The sequence below is a fragment of the Cryptomeria japonica genome, chromosome 8 (assembly GCF_030272615.1).
Source record: "Cryptomeria japonica chromosome 8, Sugi_1.0, whole genome shotgun sequence".
NCBI lineage: Eukaryota > Viridiplantae > Streptophyta > Pinopsida > Cupressales > Cupressaceae > Cryptomeria > Cryptomeria japonica.
This window is the reverse complement of record NC_081412.1, coordinates 268,684,373-268,708,557: the sequence shown is the minus strand read 5'-3', so window position 1 is coordinate 268,708,557 and position 24,185 is coordinate 268,684,373. Positions and strand designations below refer to the sequence as shown.

Genomic DNA, 24,185 nt, shown 5'->3' with positions numbered 1-24,185 from the left:
GGCACCATCAAGCTGATGCATATCAATGAAGAAGCGACAATTGAAGTTGAGCTTAAGCTGAATGATTCCAGTTGACTACACAAGGCAAGTCTGCAATCAGCAAACTGCTAGTAGTATGGAAATACAAATTTCACCATCAATCAAACACATTTCTTCCACTCATCTAATAACATGAAATCAAATCTGAGAAGTATAGAGACCTTGCAAATTGTTGAATCGACCCATAGATTTCACCATTTCTTCAATGAAGTTTTACAAGTCTTTTACAACATCTTGGCAACAATCTTTGCCTTCTCTCTCTATTCTATTCTAAGTGCTATTCTATCAACTGACTATTCACTAACTATTTACCCACTATTTTTCCACTATTCACTAACTACTTTCTATTAGCCTTTACAAATGAAGAGTCGGGGCTTATATAGTGCCCTTAATACAATTCAATGGCTAAGATCAATTTGAGATCAATGGCCAAGATTTTACAATGACACCCTAATTAGGGTTTGTTACAACAAACTCAATTCTGACCAATGAAATAATTGTATTAATTGGACACATGTCTTCTCTGGAATATTCGACCAATGGATAGCTGGGGTAGGTACATCGAAGTTTGTGCCACCTCTAATGAGTCAGGTACATTGAATCTGGACATGCTGAGGTGGACCAACCCGACTGGAGGAGTGATGACTAGGATGCCACCTTGTCTGATACTTGCAACTTGGTAGATATCCAATTCGATGATGCTCAGAAGCTAGCTTTAATTAATTCATCTGAAACTATTTGCTTCTTCAACGAACCCTTGCTTGGATCCTCTTTTGTCTTTGATGTGCAAGACGGATGGTGTACCTTCCCTTGGAATGCTGGACTGGAAGATGTCGTCCCTGATGATGCTAGACTGGAGGAGGTCGTCCTTGTCTTGGCTTGATCTTCTTTGATGAGGGTCCGCCAAGTAATTGATCCTCCGACTCCGGGGCTGCCATTTGATGCCTACACAAAAGATTAAAGTTAGTCTTTGAGCATCAAACCTTAAAGCATAGAATTTAGGACCTTTCAAGAGAATGATTTAAGATATTAATTTGGAAATGACATGATAAATCCAGAATTCTAATTTTTCAAATTAATGGCAATGAAATCAAAATAAATCTTGAATAAGAACTTCAAAATGATTCTTCATACCTTCTCCTTTGAAAGCCTAACTATAAAACCTTGGAAAATGAAGAAAGAAGACCGGATTTTGCTGGACAAGGGTTGAATTGTGGTCTTCCTTTGGATGAATTACACCTCAATTAGCCTTCAAAAGCTTCACCTTCTTTAGCCTCCAACATTTAGCAAATTCTGGGATTTAGCCTCCAACTTAGTAAGAAATTCGCCTCCAATCTGCTAGATTTCACTCCTCTAATGTGCTCCTCAAATTCGCATAAGAAGGAATGAATGAATGATTTGAATTTTGAAACAATACTCCTTCCTTATATAGGGCGCTCACCCTAATTCTTGTTGAGGCCGACTTGACAAAAAGGAAATAAAATGAAATAAAACCCCCTTTTTGAAGGATGGCTGACTTGGCAAATAAAGGCAAATAACAAATATTGAGCGCTCAACTTAATTTTTTCATTTTTCTTAATTAATTTCAAGCTTTAAGGGTGGATCTTTACATTTATTTTAAGGCTTGAAAATTTATCAATTCAATTATAAAGGCCTCAAATTATGCGAACTTAATTTAACCTCCCCAAATGTCTTAATTTTAGCAAGTTCGGTGAATATTTGGGAATATGGAGGTTTGATTGAGGCTTAATGGAGCTTCCTTTCTCCTTAGGCTTTGAAATATTCAACAGTGATGAAGGTCTAGGTTCACTTCAAGACTTATTTGAACCCATCCAGGCTTGTTCACTTGATCAAATTGAAATTTTCTCAACCTACATTTTTGCAAATTTCCACGACTTTGTCTTCACAATTTTGCAATTTGCCTTGGACTTAATCAATCAAGGTTGAATGATAGATTTTTTGATGATTTCGCCTTGGACCCTCTGGAAGGGTCAGGAGCGATTTTTTCATTTTAAGCTTACTCCTTCATCATTTTGTCTTGAATCCCTCACTCAAAGTTAGGCAATGGTTTTCCTCATTTACTCCATCCAAACTTGGTCTGTTTTTGCAAGGCAAAATAGGGGATTTGGAAATTTCGCCCTGGACCCTCTGGAAGGGTCAGGAGCAAAATTCTTTCTTGGCTTCAAAATTTTCATTTTTAACAATCCAATTTCACTTCAAGGCAATTCAAAAGTCTCCTCAAACCCATGCTTAAGTTTAGCTTTGCCCAAACTTTGGAAGAAAAAATAGGTTTTAGAATTTTCGCCCTGGACCCTTTGGAAGGGTCAGGAGCGAATTTCACCATTTGGCTCAATTCCTTCACTTTTCAATGATTTCTAAACATGCCTAAGGGTTTGAATATGTTCATTCTTCCTTTCATGATGCCTTAGACTTCTCAATTTGACCAAACAAGGCAAGAAATACCCCTCATAGAGATTTTCGCTCTGGACCCTCTAGAAGGGTCAGGAGCGAAAATTAGGTTTTAAGCAAAATCCTTCATTCTTCAAAGTTGAAACTTCTTCAAAGGCAAAAACAAGCTATTCTTCTTCCATTCATGCCTATGCTTTGACCTTTTTCATTGCAACATGAGAGCTATTGGGAATTTCGCTCTGGACCCCTTGGAAGGGTCAGGAGCGATTTTCAAGTTTTGAGCATGTTCCTCCATCCTTTCAACTTCAATTCACCTTCAAGGCTAAAAAAACACTTCCCCTTTCACGTTCAACCCAAGTTTCACTTGATTTCGCAAGGGAAAATAGGTGTTTGAAGAATTTTCGCCCTGGACCCTCTGGAAGGGTCAGGAGCGATTTTCCCTCTCTGACCTAGAATCGTCAACTTTTGAAACAAACAATTACTCATAAATGGTCTTAAAGGTCATTTCCACCTTGGTGTATCCTTGCCCTAGCACAAACTTAAAAGGAATATGTTGATTTTATGATTTTCGCCCTGGACCCTTCGGAAGGGTCAGGAGCGAAATTCGCTTTGGACCCTTTAGAAAGGTCAGGAGCGAAATTTGACTTTTGAACTCTCCGTCAGGATCATTTTATGGAATATAACATTTAAGTATAAGAAAGAAGAAAGTTCTATCTTTCTTCTTTCTTATACTTTAAGTTATATTCCATATATACTTTCAGGATGTTTGAGAGTGGTTTCAAACCTCCAGGAGTTATATTGCAAAATCTAGTTTTTGGAGGATTCTTCAGTTTTCCAAACTTAGTCAAATTTCAGGATCAGGACATTCCAGACTTAGCCAAATTTCAGGATTAGGACATTCCAGACTTAGCCAAATTTCAGGGTCAGGACTTTCAGACTTCATCACTCATCAACTTGACCTAACCCAAGCAGAACCTGCTATCCTATTGATCTCCTGGCGACACTCGAAAGTTAAAGGCTAACAGACCAAACCCTAAAAGACCTAGAAAACAAACCCTAGAAAGCAAAAGCAGGGGTCCCCATTTGCAATGGGGCGATGTGTGAATACGTCACAACAGGCTCCAAAGATGCAAATTCTTCCTTAGATGAAGCCATGTGGTGTGAAGCACCCGAATCAAGAACCCAAGTGGATGGTGAAGAAGCAAATGCAACAAGGGTCTTGCCCTTTCCTTTCCCCTTGCTGTTTTCTTTTGCCTTGTTAGACCCCTCACTAGAACTCTGTTTACTTGACTCAGGAATACTGAGATTATTCTTCTCAAGAATGTGTGTCAAGTGATCAATTTGTTTCTTCAGACATTTATGTTCATCATGACCAGGTCTTTTACAATAGGCACATTGGACCTTCTCCTTCTTCGGCTTGTCGCCCTTGGAAGATCGGGTCTCATTAGTTGCTTTTAAAGCAAGTGATGTCTGATCCTTCTTCTCCTTGCTATTCTTTTGTTTCTTATCCTTACTATTGTTATTACTAGTTTGTCCTTTCTGTTCTTTTGTGCCTTGGTTGGCAGCCAGGGCATGTGACTTAGAGGACTTAAGAGTGCCCATCTGAATTAGCTTATCCTGTTCCCGACTGAGAGAGATAGCAAAATCATCTAGAGATGGCATGGTAAATTGTGTACCAAGTGCACCCTTAGTAGCATAGAAGGTAGAAACAAACACATAATATTCTGAATTTAGCTTCGAGAGAATACTAAGAATCAATTGTTCATCTTTCTTTTCAATTCCACATTGTTTTAACTGCAGCCTTAGTGATTTCAATTTAGTGAAGAAATCCTGGATTGTGTTGAAATTGCCTGGACTTAAACTAATTAGTTCATTTTCCAACATATGACCCCTCATTGAATCTTGTGTGCCAAATAGTGTTTCTAACTTTTTCCAGATTTCATTTGGCGAATTTAAAGATTCAATGTGAAAGAGCAAATCAGGAGAAACAGACAAACACAATGTTCCATATGTCTCATCACATTTGTTAAACCATTTAGGCTTATCTTCATCTTTAGCAGGTTCAATTTCAAGCCCCATAGTTATCCTATGTAATCCATCTTTCCTTAAGTAGATTGTCATGCGTGATTTCCACTCAAAGTAGTTATATGGAGTTAGGATAGGCACTATTGTTTGATCCATGATGAAGAAGTGCAGAAAAAAAATGCCAAAAGGAAGAGAACACAATCAAGACAACCCCCCCCTTTTCACTCAATCAAAGACCCCCCCCCCAATAAATTATGATTTGGCACATTATATTAGTGCATTTACAACTACCACTAGCAAGAAATACTAAGTGGTCTTGATTTCAATGCATTACAAAATCCTCATGAAAAGCATATGCTGAGAATGAACTTTTGGCACAATATCCAGAAAAAATAAATACCAATGCAATCTACACGAAAAATCATGCACTTTCAAAAAAAGAATCACCTCGATACGAGGTCGTATGTGAAAGTTATGATCCTCCGAAGTTTACAAAACGAGAACTGTGCAGTGTCACGACTGAGAATCTGCAATTTCGGAAAAATCTCTGCATCAAAATCAAAAAACGGCTGCACTAGTGCATAGAGCACGAAAAAATATCCAAAATCAAAAAAAAATTCGTGGAAAATGGAGTCCATATGAGTAAGAACGAAGCATTTGAAAACGGCCTTCAAAACTGCAACAGCTAATGGGAGGGGTCCTGTTGTAACTTTCTGAGTGCGTTTCTGCAAAATAAACAGTCTGCATGCAAAAACTAAAAGATACCCAAATGGTTTTTTTGTGTTGCGAACAAAACCCAAAAGGCATTTTTCTTTCTGATGTATAGAAGATGTAGATCCAGTGTAAATAGAACAACTTTAGATACAAAAAACGACCCCAGCAACCAAAAAACGGCATGCAAAGGTTGAATCAGCTACCAAAGTCAAGAGAAGGAATGCTGGAACCTGCAATATTGATTGAAAACACCAAATATGCAAGATGGTTGTTAGATTTGATCTTGAAACCCTAGTTTTGCAACTGTGTATGACGATCTCTGATTTCGGTGAAACGAAGCCAGATTTGACTTTCCCAAGCCTCCTGGACGCGTTGGAATAGCCACAGATGCTTCCAGTATAACCAGAAATGCTGCAATCGCCCAGATTTCATAAAACATGTGCAAACCCCTGCGATAAAAAAAATTCGCCAAATTTTCTGATTCTCAAGATCATCCGAAGATGCGAGAGAAGAGCATACTGGGTTTTTCGAAAAACTATAATAAGATTTATTAGCCCCCCCCGAATCTCTCAAATATGGAAACTAAAATCTACTCTTGCACATAGAAAAGCTCTAATACCATGATAAAATCTGAAAAGATTATAAACCCAGAAAACTAGTGCAAATGAATAGATATCTAAACTATGAATGCAAATGATACGAAATCAAAGTAGCAACACAGAGTTAGTCTCCAAGAGAGTAATGCAAATGCTAGAAGCAAAATAGCATTAAGAGGATGCAAAATCAAGAGATACAAAATACAAGCCAAGTAGCATGCTTTTATAGACCAGGGAGAGGGAAGAGGTGGCAATACTGACCAATCAAGAGCAACCATCTCTTGGACTAAAGATAGCAAGTATCTTCCCAAGATAGAAAATTGATGCACACATGTAGGAAGGTGACACCTCATAACCACTCACCTAATTAAGCATGATTTATTAACCTAAGCAAGATTAAAAGAAGTGTAGAAAAAACCTAGGAAAATAGGGAAAAAATAAATAACCCACTAGGAAATAAAACCCTACACTAACAATAATCACATGTTACTGCAGCCCAATAGGTGAGAAAGAATTATTTAACTCCTACGCCCAACAAAGAAGACGTTTCTTCTTCATTTGAATCTCCCAAAAACAACAGATTTAGCAAGAAGAATAAGTTCTTAAAAAAAATGCACACAACTAACCTCCAACCAAGCCATGGGTCCTCCATGTATTTCACTTAAACAAAATACTAGTGATAAAAAATAACACCCATCAAACATTCCTTAAAAAAACATATATGAAACAAAATAATTATATAATATCTGTGTATATCATAACAGAAATTGTTTGCAAACTCCAACCACATTGCACAAAATTTCAACACAATCGTCTCATATTCTTCTAGTTCTTATAACCATAGCATACACACCCATGTAGTATGTACTACCTTTATGATCCATCTTGAATAAAAAAACATCGTGCCAACAACATATAAAAAGATCCTTTGACAAGTCCAAGATGATGTGGCATAGAATCTAACACTTGGCACAAACAAGCAAACAAACAGCTAGCTGAAGCATACAAGAAACTAGCTGAAGTAGACAGGCAGCCAGGTGAAGAAGACACACAAGCAGCTCAAGCTAACACTCAACCAACTTAAGTGAGCATCCAAGCAGCTCAAGCAACCAAGCAAGTAGCTCAAACAGACTAGCAAAGCAGCTTGACCAAGCAGGCAAGCAGCTCAAACAGACTAGCAAAGCAGCTTGACCAAGCAGGCAAGCAGCTCAAGCAACCAAGCAAGTAGCTCAAACAGACTAGCAAGCAGCTCAACCAAGCAGGCAAGCAGCTCAACTGAAATTTCAATCCAATCTTTGAACCTCAACAATTGACTATTGACATCGATGACAAAATATTCAACACATCCAATGAGAAAATTAGAGGTCTTTGAATAAATATCCTTTTATTAAAAGGACCAATGAGAAAAAGATTGTAATATTGTATTTAATGCCTTCTACACATTTGTTTTTCTCCTGAAGTCAAATTCAATGAATTTAGACACAATAATCCTTGACTTGTCATTGGTGGGGTAGGTAGGATTTCTATCCTTTACGCCACCTCAGCTCTTTGTTTCAACTCCCCTTCTATATCATCATAAAGAGGTCTCTGCATCTCCAGCAATATCTCTTGACACTCAACATCATCCAATTTTTTTGATTGATCGTGATGGGTCATATTCCCAAAATGCATCATCTTCATCAGATATAATACCATTATTTACATTTCAATTGGATGAATTTCTACCTTTGATTAACTCTTCTGAAACTATTTGTTCAAGAGCGAAAATTGCAGTTTCCTGTGCTTGCACGCTTCTGAAACTCTTCTTCTTCAATTCAACTTAGGTTCCTCAAAATGCTTTCCTTGGTCTCTTCTTTCGCATTTCATCTTCATCTTTCCCCATCCTTTTCAAGAGTTCTTGATCTTCTCATCCCTAGAGAATTTCTTGACTTCATATCATCTTGCCTTCCAATTTTCTCCATCCGCTTCTTCAACATCTTGGACCTTGACTTCACTCATGTTGTCGAGATATCCTTTTCCATCATTCTCTGTCATCTTCCTTGCATCACCTGACAAGAGAGAAAGAATTCTTGGATAAAAGTTGTAAATGAAAACCTATGTCAAATCCAAAATTCCTTAAGTGAAATGCAAGAAATTTATGATAAGAAAATGAAAGTTCAAAACCTTGCATTCCTAATTCATCTTGAAGAACCTTCAAAACAAATTCCATGACAATCATCCTTCAAGAGAAAGTTGTGAATCAAATTTTATCCTAAAACAACATCAATAATTCACAAAAAAGATGCTTCACAAACCCTTCCTATAATCTGGAAATAACTCTTTCAGACTTAGAATTTTTCTGGAAATGATGCTTCAAATCTGGAAATGCTCAACTTGGTAAGAAAATTCACTCAGGTTTGCATGTAAATAAATGGTTTCTTCTTCAAAAAAAATAATCTCCTTTCAGCTTTCAATGTAAACACTTCCCTCTTTTTTTCATTCAATACTTGGCTTGGAGCCCGATTTTCTTGTACAAATTCACACCTATCTGCTGTAATTCACTTCTTACCTGTTGTAGTTCGCTTTGAATTGTTTTGCATTTTTGTAAAAATGATTCTTTGATCCTTCTTTTATAGGTGCTTTATGTAATAATCTTATCCTTGACAAAGGTCGGCCAATTTTGCACTTTCCTTTTGTTTATAAATTTCAAATTTCAAATTGCCTCCGCTTCAAGTCGGCCTCTTCACCCTTGGCATTTGCATTTGAGTTCATCCATTTGGTCAAGAAATTCATCTCTTTATTCCTGGCAAAAATTGAAGGTGTGCATGGATTCCTAGCCAGAAATCCAAGGTGCTCATGGAATCCCCAACAAAATTCAATCTTGCTCAAGGAACTCCTAGCAGAATTCCACCTTGGTCTTGAATTCTTGGGCGGGAATTCACCTTGGTATTGGATTCTTGAGCGTAAATTCACCTTGGTCTTGGATTCTTGAGGTAGTTCTTTGGAATTTTCCCTTATGAGGGTCTTGAAATCATGGAATTTTCTAGATTTCTTTCTTCCTTGTCTTATTCTATGAAAAATAAATTCTTATTTCTTTGTTACGTCTTGGACAAATTCCTTATCCCATTTTCATTCCTTGGATAGTTTCCTTATTTCAACTTTGGAATCCTTCATTGATCCTTATCTAAACTTTGGAATTTTCCATGATCCATATCTCAACTTTGGAATTTTTCATGATTCCATGTCTCAACTTTGGAATATTTTCATTCCTTGACAATCCTTTCACCTCTTTAATCAACTTCCATGCTTTGTCAAGTGAAGTTTTCTCATGATTTTGCACTCTGTTCCTCATCTTGAAGGTTGCTCATTCATGGAATTTTTGGTCTTCGCAAATTTTCCTTGAAATTATTTCAATTTCATCCTAGAATTGGTTGATTGCTCCTTGTTTTAACTTTGTTTTGCATTGGAACACTTTCTTAAGATAAACCTTGCACTCCTACTTGTTCTAGATCATTGCATTTCCGGACTGTCAAGAGTTTACTACCTTCCCAATGGCTAGGGAGCTGAAAGACCAAAAATCATTGGCAAACTAAGCAAAAATAAACTAGCAAGCGGCAAAAAAGAGGGGTCCCCATTTGCAATTGGGCGTGTGTGTTTACAACACAGCAAAGTACACCCAAGTGGCTGTAACCACGATCTAGGATGCAAAAAGAAGTGATTTTTTTTTCAACAATTTTTTTTAATCTCACACTTCCCCCAATGCAACTCATTTAAATTTGAAATCAAATTTTCTTTAGTAAGGTGCACAATTGCACCACAAAAGCCCCTATCAACATAAAACTTGAAGACTTTTATCTTTGTTATCATGTGTGCACCTGTACACTGTGATCTTTGAACATTTGATTTTTCCTTCGATAAGATGTACCCTTCAAATCCAGGCTTGCACCTTATAATTATGCTTTCAACCTTTGCATTTTATTTCTTTTGAGTGCACGTTTATACATTATGCTTAGAATTTTCAGTTTGAAACTAAGAACCCTTCACCTAGGTGTGCACTTTTAAATGTAACTTAGATTTCAATATTCCTCTCATAGGTGTACACACCTCACACTCCCACGCACAATTGCAAATGAAAACTAAAATTATGGACTTTACCTTTATCAAGTGTGCCCCTCTACTCCAAGTGTGCACTTCAACACCAAACTTGGCCACTTTTTTACTTGAATGCCTCTTCGAAGGTGTACCCATGACCTCATGCCTTAGCTTTATTTCTAAGTTTTGACCAAGACTTCAATTTCTCTTCATAAAGGTGCACACCTCAAAATGGAAACTCTAAACTTGAATTTGGATGAGTATAATGCATAAATTTGAGGATATGTATAATGTTTCTTATGCTATTGTTGGTGGTAGTTAGATGCATGTAATGATTTGTACTAGACTCAATATTACCCAAGCAATTAGATTTCTTACCAAGTTTATGTCTAGCATTGGTAGAGAGCACTAGAATTATGTTTATAGGGTATTATGATATTTATAAGGAACTTCTAATTATTGTTTATATTATCATGGGACTAATGAGGTGCACAAGATGTTGGACATATACGACTTTGTTGATTCAAAATGGGTTGGTGACTTGGATAGCAATAGGTCCATGAGTAGTTGTGTTTTCTCTGTTTGGTGGAAATACTTAGTTGAATGAGTAAGAGGCGATTCACAATTGTTTTATCTACAACAATAGCAAAGGACGTGGTTGCTACACTTTCTTACAAGGAGGTAATTTGGTCACAGAGATTGTGCTCAAGTATTGGTTTTGATTGTAGGGTTGTAGAATCAGTTGTGATATTTGGTGGACCAGGAATCCTATGTACCATGCTCGTACTAAGCATATAAATGTACAACATTACTTCGTTCACAAGATGGTTAAAGGAGGTAAGTTCTTGATTTAAAAAGTGAGTATTCTCGATAACGTTTCTTATTTCCTTATGAAACCAATGAGCATGAATAAGTTCTATTGATGCATCGAGGCTATGGGCCTTGCCTTGTTCAATACTTGATTCATTTTGTTTCCTATTATGTCGTTGCAATGTATAATATCAAATACAAGAATGATGGTATTAGATAATATTAACCTTACAATCCTATCTAATGTATGTGTCTCCAACTTTCTTAGGATAGGCACTTTGGCAGCCATGAGATGATCAGGGATAATATATAATTCGTATAATTCTCCAAGACCTGGAATATTAGTGCAATGTCATCAACAAAGGTGGTTATGATTGACAAGAGTTTAATAATCATTGTCATAAAAGTTATTGAGCATCTCTCTCTAATGTCGCACTTGGAAGTTACATAGAGAAGAGCAGAGGATCTTGTTATAACAGATAAGCCCATATTAGTTGGCCACTCCACAGTGGAACACTAGACTTGGGAATGTGCGTCTACCAAAGTAATGAGGTCAAAGATTCCTTTGTGAGTGAATATCTATCTTGAGTGTTGTCATTATTGCACATGGGGGCATAAGTTTTTTCCCATAGACCATGGTTTTGAGATACTATTTGTAGTTTCCTCAACTTCTCTATAAATCAGATGCATTGAATAGAGCTTTTATGGGTCTTTTGCAGGTTCAGTACTGTTATGCTACAGCAATGTTGTCAAACTAAAGAATTGAGCAGATTGCATAGATATAACAGATTATTCCTGATTAATGCAAGTTAAATGTCTCCTTGGTATTGGAGTTTTTTCCTGAAAGGGATTCTCCAGATACATCGAATGTTATGAGTTTTTGCTGACTTTAATTTGCTAACATATATTTGTACCTTATACATGCATCTTTATGATAATTTTATTGTTAATCAAATCTTACTTTAATCAGTAAATCCGATTTGTTCACTATTTGCATATGCTTTCACTGTAATAGTTTTATTTTATTTCTCAACATTTGGTTCTATTCTAAAATTAGGAATCAACTTCTCCCTTTTTTCATGCCCATTTTTATTTTGCTTATGAGAAATTATTCTAATTTTGAATATTCTCTATATGTGTTTTATATTCCTTCTCTCATAAGGGGTGTTCCAATGCACTTATCACTAGTGGTGCACTCCAAATTCTTTCCACTAATTAAATCTGCATTTCCTTCTTTTTGAGGAGGCTGCTTTTGAGCTTTAGTGTTTCCACCCTATTTTGTTGTCCCGGTGGTCATGTGTAATGTCCCCTTTTGGGATATTGCTGGTTTCTTTATCTACAAACAATATTATCTCTTAAAATAGATGTTAGAATCATTAACAATTAACAAATCATGACAATATTCAAAAGAGTACTTTTTACATTCAATTCATACATTATAACAACATTAATAATGAGATCATCATAGCATGGAAAATATTTGGTTCAATATGTAATAACACCATCTACCAAGTCAATCACATAGTGCGCCTCTAGGTTAGATTGTAGGCAACAACATTGAAATTGATCCACCCCAATATTGCCCTAGAGCCGGGAAGGGGGCCTAACCCCACCTTTCTGCTTGGGGAGCCTATTTAGGGCCAGGAAGGGGGCCTACCCCACCTTGTTGCCCATGAATCCCCTCATGTGGACCTACCTACATCATTTCCATGATCTCACAATGCAATTGCCAAGGAGTGATAAGATGATAAAATATACATCTTTGTTATCAACAAATAATGGATAATCCTTATTAGGATTGAATCTCTAGATGAATTCTATATCTTACTTCTGCTCTTATTGGGTGACCTATCCCAATAGATAAATTGCTCCTTGGCTGCCTAATATATATATGATTTTTTTTCTTGATTGATTGTTGACCCTTATAATAATTGCAAATGGAATTATTTTACTTGTTCGATTTCTTTTCCTGATTACTGATATATAATAGGAATTGATCTGCTCTAATGAATGCTGATGCTGATTGAATTACCCTTCTAGATGCCCCTTCCCTGAATGCCAATCTGCATTATATATCTCTCCCTTGGTATTGGAGAGTCACGTCCTATCTACTAGCCATGTCTTCCTTTCAAAAGATGGTGTCTCTCTTTATTCTGACTGTTGCCCTTTGCTAACTTAACCACTGTTCTCTTAATAAAACCACCCTAACACCCATGCCTCCTCATTCATAACCTGTGGCTGTTTGACATTAGCACACCTCAGTAATAATTGAGGGTGACACGTGTTAATGTAACACAATCCTTAACCCTTCTTAATTTGTTTGCTGCCCAGTTGATTTGCCCATGGATCGCTGTGCACTTCTGCATCAATACAGATTTAGGAGAAGCAGAAAATGGTGAAGTCTTATCAATAAGACCATTTTCTTGAGCATTGATATCTTCCCTACGGGGGCATGACATCATGTCACCCTTTCAATTCCCTCCATTCTTTCTGAAACAAATTGTTTCTTTTGGACATGAGAAACCAAGATGATGTCCATTTACGATGTCATGTTCTTCCTATCCTTGTATCCCTGCCTAATACATCCGTGTTACATTACTTGCCCAGGTTCTTCACACAAACCTTGCATCAATATGTAGTGGTATGTTGAGAATTTAGGTATATAAAATGATAGAGATGCTCATTCAAGACCAAGTTGTTTTGAGACATCACAGAGGACACGTGTGTCTTAGGCTTCCTGCTGTATAGAATGCCCAATTGCAATGTCTCAAAAAAAAAAGTGAAATCATTTGCAAATCAATCTACTCTTCTATAATAGGTACCATGAACTTATGCTTAATATGACTACAGATACTACACAACTGTCTTGTGACTGGACCTAACATCAATGTAACCAACATCGTTTCAAAATAGATGCCATAAAAAGTAGTACAAGCACATCAATAAGAAACTATTCTCACAATATATGAGATAAAATATGTACGTCAAAGTGAACATATACCACTCACATCATGATAATACTGCAAAAAGGAAAAACTATACAACATGGCATTATGCCCATTATGTTAAGATGTAATATACTATTGTAAGGAACAAACAAACAATGTTGCTATGTTGGATGGCAACAACTATCTAAGCATCCCATATGCAACTACCCATTCTTTAATATATATATTTTATATAGTATTACATTCACTGCATGGAACTTATTCCATGTCTAACACAATAATATAACTTTTGTTCAGTCATTTATATCATCAAGGCTACCAAATCAAATTAATTTTTTTCCCAGTCCAATCTGAATTAATTTTTTCAAATGGATCAAACCTGCTCGGTTCAATTTACACCTTTCTTGAGTTTTCTTTTATCTCAAAATATTCGTTTTTTAATATATATGATTTTTTAAAAGGAGTTAAGAGTTGATTCTTGCAAAATTGCACTTTTTTCAAAATCAAGTTTGCATGTTTTGTAAAGTAAAAATTGTAAGAGAATGTCTTCAATTTAACCAAAAAGATGATATGTTTAAACAGTTTGTAAAAATTAGGGAGCAGTACATATGACTCCAGATCATTACCATGAAAGCACTTCCAAGGAGCGGTCAATGTATATGCTACAGCAATTAAACCTTTACCAATACATGTCATGTTAATCTCTATACTCAGTCCAAAAGCTGACATAGGATACAATTGAGTTGTGTTATTGTTGCAAGCATTGTACAGGAGGATCTAGGTGTAACCATAGAAAGAGTTTAGAACAGTAGTCACAACCAAGGGCATCAATGACTCAAAATACAAGACTAAATATAGCGTGAAAAAAGAGAAGAAGTTAAAGAAATAAATTTCACATCAAATTGGAGACAAACAAAACAAAGCAACAAATATTTTAGCTTTATTCAAGGAGCGTGAGATCAATTCTCACATATAATTGGAAAATCTAACAATCCATTTCTATAATATATTGTTTTACCATACTTATTCACATAAAACAAAATTAAGGATCTTGTAATTGCAAGATAAGAATTTCTTCGAGGGAATAAAGTGGCAATTTAAACTTAAGCTACAATTCAGATCGTTGCTAGCATCTAGGACTGGCAACTACGAGGAAGTGAATAACATGCAAAAATCTCAAGAAGAATAAATAACCGAATGATGGTATTGTACTAACTTCTTTGTCTTCATCTACCATAGAAACATCTAAATATGGAGCAAGCTCTTCAGCTGTAACAACACCTCCATGTGAAGCAATGTATTCTCCAATCTGTAAAAGAAGCCATTAAGACATGATACAGATGGAAATAAGGAATTTTGAATATTCAGAAAAGGCAATCTTTAGTGCAAAGCATCAGGAAGCGTTTACATCATTCGAGAATACCCACTACTATTACAAAATCTGAGAAATGGATACTTAAATCTACATTGCAAAGTTTCCAGAATTATTATAAACAGGCATGACAAGAAAACCATTAAGAATAAAGCTATGGAATGAAATAACTAAAATATTTTTTCCTGGAAATGTTACTGACCAATTTTAATCTATACCACAACTACAGTGGAATATGAATCATGATCCACTCAAAAACCAAAAGAAGTACAGAAATAAATATGGAATAAAGAAGATCTTCAGAGAGGCATAATTGCCAAGTGTTGATTTTACACTTCTCAAAGTACTCAGTAATAATTAACCATGATTGGAAGAGCTTAAACATTGCTAATCTAGTTACTAAACTCATATTCACTTAAAATCATTTGCCTATCCTTGAAATGTTTCTCAAAGATTTCAGAGCTGAAATATCATTCCAAGAGGAACTGAACTGCATTTATAGGGCAGAATAGAACTTCTGAAAGCCAAAATGAGTGCCTCGTGGCTCAGAGATGGTCATAGAAATCCTTGTTTATTTCAGCAATTCACAATTAACTAAACAAGGATGCTGGAGACCCGTGATGGCAGAAGGCTACAAACTCACTAGGGGAGAAGACCAAGGTTGTTTTACAAAGGTTTCTTGTTTGGTTGAAGAAGAATATCTCCATTGACAGAACAGATAAAGATGTTGACACTTGAAGAAAAGACAAGCCACAGAAAGATAAAGAGACAATTTATCCACTACCACAGCTAGTCCCAATTGTTCAGGCCTCAGTGATGGTACAAACTCAATACTAGGTTCTGATTTCCAGTAGCCCTGGAGGAGAACAAGGAGGAAGAAACCAAGATTAGTCAGTAGATCAGGAATACAACAATCTAGGAGATTTAAGATTTCCATGAGGAAGAGTACAATGTCTCCTCTAAGATTGGTTTCTCCATCCGGACTGTTCCCAAATAAGCCCAAGTCATCAAGCTCAAGCATCAAATCATCAAGCACATGTGCTACTATCTCTATAGGACCAGCTAAACCTCCATCTCTTGTTCCCCCTTCTGCTCCCAAGCAACCTACACCACCCTCTTCAAGTCTTTCACCTCATCATTCCCCAATTCCATCCTATCTTCATCCACGTTCCACTACACCTCTTCCACCTCATCATTCATCAATTCCAACATCTCTTCACTTTGTTGTCTCATCCCCACGTCCATCTCACCCTGACCCAATTGTGTCCCCACCACTTCAATCTCACCCAAATAATTCAACAAATGCTACCTCAGAACAACAGGATCTGACTACAGAAAAGAAAGGGATTACAAGCGCAGGGATGGATACTCCAGATTGGTTGCAAGGCTAGGTAACAACGAAAATGAAGGTGGTGCAATCTGCTCCAGTGAATCTTCATGCAATTCCTCCTTATAAAATTCACCAGCTAAGAAAGCAAAAGGGAAAACAATATTAAGAGGAGATGATCAAGAGATCTTGTATGCACACATGGCTATTCCTCCACCTGACAAATTCCATGACAAGTTCATGCAAGTGATTATACTCTAAAGTTAAATGAAAAACCCCTAGGGAAAAGTGCCAGAGAGTCAGATTTGAATCTCCTAGGGGTTATTGCTACATCACTTACTGAAAGAGTAAAGAAAGATGGGAAATATAAGACTGCACCAAAGGAAGAGGTAAAAATGTTGATAGCATATATTGAACATGGGGTGAAGCGTTTGCTTGGTAAAAGTGATAGGATAATCACCAATAATAGATAAAAGAAAAAATACAACAAAAACAGCTGTTTATACCTTTCTAGTTAACATCTTTCTCAAGTTGACCTCGAGATTAGAGTTTGTGGCTCTTCTTCTTCTAGTTCATCTACAGATTTAGTTTCCACAGTCATTCTTTCTTCACTCATTCTTGCTTTGGAGGATCTTTGCCCCACCTGAATATCACATCAAAGTAGTCTGTAATAATGTCTTCAATGTTTCTACCCACTATACCAAATAAAGATAAATCTCTCTATCTTATAATCCAAGTTTAGATCTCTTCTCCTTTAGAACATGCTTCAAAAACTCTAACATACCAAACACGGGGCTTTTTCCAATCAAAACCTCCTATGGGGTTTTATCAACAAGGGCTTAAGTAGACGATCGGTTGATCAAAAAACAAATGGTGTTCACTACTTCTGTCCAAAAAAAATTCTCTAAACCAGCACCACTATGCATACTCCTTGCCTTTTCCACCAACCTCCTATTCACTCTTCCATCAACTCCATTTTGTTGTGAAGTGTCTAGAAAGGTCTTCTACCTTGCTATTCCACTTAACTTCTGTTCAGAATCTGCTATGCAACATTCTTCACCATTGTATGTCCTGACAGTTTTATATTCTTCTTTGACTGGTTCTCAACAAGAGCCTCAAACTCCATAATCTGCTGAATTTCTATTTGAGATAGAACATCTGTGTTTTCCTTGAGAAATTGTCTATTAAAGAAACATTATGCAAGGATTTTCCAAATGACAAAACAAGAATATGTCCCAAAACACCACCATGTAATAAAGACAAAATCTCATAGCTCTAGAAATCCTAGTTGAAAATTGACTCAATTCTACTTACCATAAACACAATGCTCACAGAAATCAAAACTTTAGGAATAATTGAAAGTTCCTTTAGCCATACTCTTTATCTGCAAAGCTCGATGGCCTTTCTCTCGAATATGTCCCAACCTCTCATGCCACAGCATTGTCTTCTCTACAAGCAAATTAATGTTCTTAGTCTCAAGAACCCTGGAACTATTGCATCCACCACTTACAATGCTTGCATCGGGTTTTTCAAAATCCCTATGTAAACTTCCCTTGCCAATACCATTATTCCTCTGACTATTTTGTAGTTTTCTTTGTTAAAGATCACCTACCCACCTGCATAGTTCATCTTACTTATGGAAATCAGAATTCTAACCGAACTAGGAATATGCAAGAAAACAAGAGAGACTTAACCCTTCCATCCTCGGACATCACCTTGGCATTTCCAAGTCTAATGATCTTATGAGACATATTGTCTCCCAAAAAGACTTCAGATCCACTATAGCTTTCATATACAAAGAACTGCTCCTTTTGGGGAGTCATGAAAGGAAGCTCTTGAATCAATCAGCCATACATCATCATATGCATTGAGTACTTGAAGCTGGCTGGTACAAATCTCTATCTGCTTCGAGGACTAAAGAAGAGACATCATCAAATATTTTATTCCACTTTATTAACTTTGGCTTGCTTCTTGAAATGTTGAGATTTTTTACAGCTCCAACATTTCACCTTAGACTTCACAAAAAATTTAGATCCACTTTGAATTTTGGTATTCTATCTACAGCCTTGTTCTTGACTTTCTCTTTAGAACACCCTCTCACAATCAAAGCACCCTTTGTAAAATCATCCATGGATTTTTGCCTTATTTCTTCTAACAAGGTTGCACCAATCTCTTCAAGCTTCAGATTAGCAAAGTTATGATTGATTGCCATGACTAAGTTATCCCATGAACCGAGCAAAGAACATCACAAGGTAATGTACTTGTTTCTCATCCATTTAAACATCTATAGAGGCAAAATTAATAAACTAAATGTTGAAAGCATTCAGAAGTTTTGTCATACAATCACCATCTATGTTCCATTGAGTTTCCTGACGCAGGGACAAGGGGGTGGGAGCATAAGTTTGGGGATGGCAGTGGGAACGACAGGGGGGGAGCAGCGAGGAAGCGGTGCTGGATTACATATAGTACTTGAAAAATTAGTTATAAACATATGTATAACTATATAAGGAATGAGTAAACACATTGCAATGATTGCATTGAACTTTGAACATTAAGTTATAAGTAGAAAAATTGTGGAGTATCTTAAAAGGATCTAACCCTAAAGACAGTAAAAGCTCTAATTACTCCTATCATTTCAGCTCAAGGTATGGATATATTAGCATTAATCTATTTCAATTTTGTCGTCATGAAAATCATCTTTATATGAATGACCACCCAGGATGATCTTTTATTTTTTAACAAGCCTAAGAACCATTCAAACTGAAACAATACTATCTCTGCTATTTAAGTACTGATAATGATTACGAGTTGATACAAATGTTGGTATAGGGCAGTGCGTTGAAAAGACACTTTCTAGATTGCCCAAATTGCATGAAGGTAGCACCGAATAGAAAACAATAAAGGAAAATACCTTGAATAGACAGCTGAAATGATCACTGTAGGTAGGGAACACACATTTTGATTTAAATTACTGTATACGACAATGCAGGTCTGATACAACTGGGAAATATGCTGCAGGTCTGAAACTTCATCATTGTAGGTCTAAACAACCCCTTAAAGCCTCCTAAAACTCACTCAATGCAACCATGTTCTCCCCCAAACAATGCCAAACAACCTGAGATAGACTAAATGATACTAAACAGTCTTAAAAATTTGCAAGTCAGTTTGCGAGTCCCCTAAATAATTGAGAGACGTTTGGGAGTCTCGGAGACATCACAGCATCCCCTTTGGCATTTCTGACACAAGAAACTTTTAAGAAATGTCTCTCTGGTGAGGAAACGTCTTGGAGACGGTGGAGGACGTTCCCTAGGCATCTCCGCATCTTGGGGACGTCCCCGTCTCAGAAACTTGTGCATTTTCAGGGGGGACACGTCCCCTTGGAACACTGATTCACCATCACTCACCCGAAGAGGCTACAACTTCTATAGAAAGAGCTTGTTCACCAAGCACTCTGTCTGATACAAAGACCATGTCTTGTCACATAGTTTATGATCAGCATCTTCACCCAAGACACTAAGCAACACTGAATTAGAGAGACAAATCCAAATTGTGCTTCTTGCTTTCCTATCAAGCTTATCCCAATCAGTTATTGCCATAGTTGTAGACTTCCTTCCTAACACAGCAAACCACTAATCTTTGTCAACAAGGAGATCCTCCATCTTAAGCTTTCAAAGCTCAAGTTTTTGTCCATTTCACTGTTTGATCTCCATCCTCAGAAAAATTTTATGCTAACAGAATCTAATATGCGACAAATATTAATAATGATAAACTTGAGAATGATTGAAGATATACCATAGGAAATTCTTTTGGGAAAAAAAACCCAATAAAAGCACTACTTTCTATATTAACAAAAAGGAATGTCTACAATTTAGAGAGATCTTTGTGTTGATCTTGTATCTTCAATCTTGTGCTAATCCAACAACATGTACATTTCACCAAAAACAACGTTCAAATACAAAGCCAGATGCTTGTTGTATGGGCACAAGGCATACAAGAAACCAGCAGGTAATTTTGCAATACCATCAACCCAAACCCGTGTTCTCCATCTTATAAATGCAAACTCCAACACTCCATTTGCATGCATGTAAATGCTTCTTACAAAGTCCCTCTGGCTTTTTTTATTTGATCAAATATGCCTCCTTTCAATGCACTACGTGACCTCCATCAAATATATATACGTCTACTCCTATTTCTTCTGCGTTACTTCTTGTGTATGCAGCTGTGCTGCTTCTACTATGGCACTTCATGGTGGATAGTTTTGTCCTCAGAACTTTCTACTTTGAGGCACTTTTCACCTATGCTTCACCTGCAAAAAATTGCAGTAAACATTTTTTTGTGTCAGCATACTCCATGCCTCTCCAAGATCTTCTAAAAAGTTGATTTTACTGCGCCTTTTTCTGATATTTTCACATGGAGCCACTTTTGAAAGCCTGCATTTTTTTTTTTGCTATTTTTTCAAACCAAATTTCAGCGAGAGCTGCTCTGCTCTATTTGGAAATTACTAATTACACAACAAAACACTAGAAAACATCAAAAGATGCTTACTACAACACGAACAATTTTAATACAAAAAAAAATTATCAATCAGGGAAACCAAACAATTGGAGCTGCACCTTGACAATTAAGCAACCATTCTCATATGAAGAATTTTTTCCTCGTAGGCTTTCTTCTTCTCTCAACCACTATAACAAATGCAGATTTTTTGTTATAAAAATAATATTTGCAAACACACAAGAATATGGTCTAATAAACACACTGATTCTTTATTCAATATTGAAGAGTATTTATACAATAGTTTATGTCCTAATTTCTAAGACATTTTATCTCCTTCCGCTCAACATTCAATTATTTCATATTCTCTGTGTGGCTGTTGGCGAATCCTCAAAACAACCTAACCTATGGTTAACTTGAAAAACTTTATATTATAACCCACTGACCAAACTTAAAATTTAGAACTATATATCATGTAACCAAACCAAACATGTGTAATAATTCCTAACATATTCAAGCTTATTTAATATGAAATTTTCTGCAAGTTAGAAAGTAGTTAGTGGTGAATTTAGGCTTTCTATATTTATCACTTATTGGATGGTATTTGCTCCTTTCTTTGCCACTCGATATTTAACTTGTATAATTTTGTAGAATTACATTTTAATTAAGCAATCAATATTTTTTTGCCATATAATTTATGTTTTCTCCAATCTATTCAAAAATTAGTGTATCTTTGCTTTTATTTCAAAAATTCAGAAAATATTTTGCATGAAGTGTTTAAATGCTATTTCAGCTTAATTCTACTGCAAAGATCCACAAATATTGTGTTGCACGTTTACTTTTTCACAATATTTTTGAAAATCCAAATAAAAAATTGGAAATGCTGTGACTTTACTACATAATTTTAGTCTTTTAAGAATAAGGGAGCTTCCCCTTCTAATTTGGAGAGAGGTCCTACCTCACACTGTCCATTTTGGCTTTGTCACAAGAGACAAATCAAAATGCTAATGAATATAAAGAAAAAATTGTCTTAAACCAGCACTAAGACAGAAGGACGCAATCTGTCTTTTCTAAAGCAGGATTACAAGCCTCATTATAATCCATATCCATCAAAACAACTGTGGTTGAAAGGTCTATTAGTGCCTCAGATGTTCTTCTGTTGAAAGGTTGTTCATTTTTTCATGGGCAGATTTGCTATGTTGAAATCCCCTATTTGTATAACTCTAGTAACTTTCATAGAAGCTATCCACTGTCTGATTTGATTGATTAGCAAAATTCTATTGTTCCTGTGGGGAGGATATAGATTCTTGCAAGAGTAATTCCTTCATGAAATTCATTTAAAAGAAGAATAATCGAATCCCAAAGAAAAGAAGCATGTGAATGCTAAGCATACCTGTTCAGGTTCCATTCAACAACAGTTCTCATGGTGTTGCATTGGTAGATTAACTTACGATCTTGGTACGAATTACAGATTCATTGCCACTGCAGATTTGATTTAGATACTATGTTCTGCTGCATTTCCGGGACAGAGATGGCAAGGAATGTGTTTCAGGGATGGCAGTTTGAGAGCCCTTTTTGGAATATAACGTATATCCTATGAATCTGAATCATGACATATTTGTTGCTGTTACACTACAGTTGTTGCTGTCTCCGCTGTCATGATTAATTTATTGTCATGATATGTTTATTGCTGCTGTTATAATGTTGTCATGGTATACTGATGTTATAATGTTGTTGTGATATATTTAACAGTCTTTTTTAATGTTACAAGTGTTGTTTTTTTTAATATTATAAAACAATTTTATTTTTTTTTGCAAGGGACAGCTGGTTGTCCCCAGGACAGTTGAGAGATGTCAGGGCATCCCCAGCCACCTTGGGGATGGCCAAGCATCCCCTATGCATTTCCTACTGTCCCCGATTTTAGGGACACATTCCGGGACATTTCCTCATTTTCTCAGTTTGCCATTCCCCCTGTCCCCTAAACGCCTCAAGGGACAGGGATGGGGGTTTGAGGGGTGGAGACGCATCCCCATGTAACACAGTTTAGACATTTCTTGGAGAAAGGCCCAGAACTACTCAATCTATCTTAATCAATCTACCGAGGATGGGGTGTTTATTTGGAGCTCCCAAACCCTTAAGTTCCAAAAGAGAATTTGCATCGGAAATAAATTTATTTGGCCTCATCCTTGGATGGGTCCAGTTTCTGTTAGTGTGCCTGTTGTGACCATTTCACACATCGCCCCATCAAAATGGGGACCCCCTTCTTTTTTTGCTCAAGCCCTGGTCTCTTGGCCTAATATCCCTCTCGCAAGAGAAATGAGTCAGTTTGTTAGCCTTTAGTAACATCTGGATCACATGAGGAGTGAAGCCTACCATGAATTCAACCAAAAGAATGAATGAGAGATTGCTGGTAAGGGATGCTTCAAGTGCTCCTCTTCTGGAGCGAAATTCACTTCAAGTGCCCCTCTCTCATAGCAAATTCCACTCCTATTACCTTAAGCCGAAGGAGAAATCATATTCAAGGTGAGTTTTGAGCCTTGAGGTATATAGAGGCATAAACTAAGGCATAAAGTAATAAGATTCAACTCAAAGGTCAAGTGCTCAAAGTTGAGGGTGAAAGACTTCAAGTGCTCCCTAGTGAGAGCGAAATTCAAGTGCCCTTAGTTGAGAGCGAAGTTGTTCCTAGAATGCACCATGAGCCTAGTTTCAACAAACTTGAATGAATGGAATGAAGAAGAGTAAGCGAGAAAACATTAAGTGTCAAGTTTCAATCCACTTCAGGTGCACCACTCTTAGAGCGAACTTCAAGTGCACCCCTTGTGGAGCGAACTTCATGTGCTCAAGACTCAAAACAAAATTCCTCCTAAGACCTCATGTTGAGCATGCAATAATGTATTGGAGTTGAGAAAGTGAGTATAAGTGAGTGAAGGAGACTTAGAGTGTTGATTTGAAATTAACTTCAAGTGCTCCTTCTTTGTGTTGGTGTTGGAAATAAGCCACACCCGGACCGACGATGGACTGTTCCAAGAGAGACCAGTAGCTAAGTGGTAGAGCACTCCAGCAGCATATGGAAGGTCCTAGGTTTGAATCCTAGCTGGTCCATGTCTCAACATGGTATCAGAGCCAGGTCCAGGCTAGGAGCCCCAAGCACACAAGAGGTGTGGCTTAAGGGGGGGGTGTTGGTGTTGGAAATGAGCCACACCCGGACCGACGATGGACTGGTCCAAGAGGGGCCAATAGCTCAGTGGTAGAGCACTCCAACAGTGTATGGAAGGTCCTAGGTTCGAGTCCTAGCTGGTCCATGTCTCAACACTTTGGAGCGAATTTCACTTCATGTGCTCTTTGATAGGAACGAAATTTCCTTTTAGGCCTTCCATGAGGTA

General features: G+C 36.9%; 1 protein-coding gene across 2 annotated transcripts in view; it reads right to left on the bottom strand.

The window, feature by feature from the left end:
• The window catches only part of LOC131072423 (uncharacterized protein At5g03900, chloroplastic), a 272,405-nt gene that overhangs the window by 158,219 nt on the left and 90,001 nt on the right, over positions 1-24,185 (bottom strand). For both annotated transcript variants that reach the window (XM_058008564.2, XM_058008566.2), the window contains exon 7: positions 14,829-14,921. In XM_058008564.2, coding sequence (XP_057864547.2) covers positions 14,829-14,921 — 93 coding nt within the window. The remainder of the gene's footprint in view (positions 1-14,828; positions 14,922-24,185) is intronic.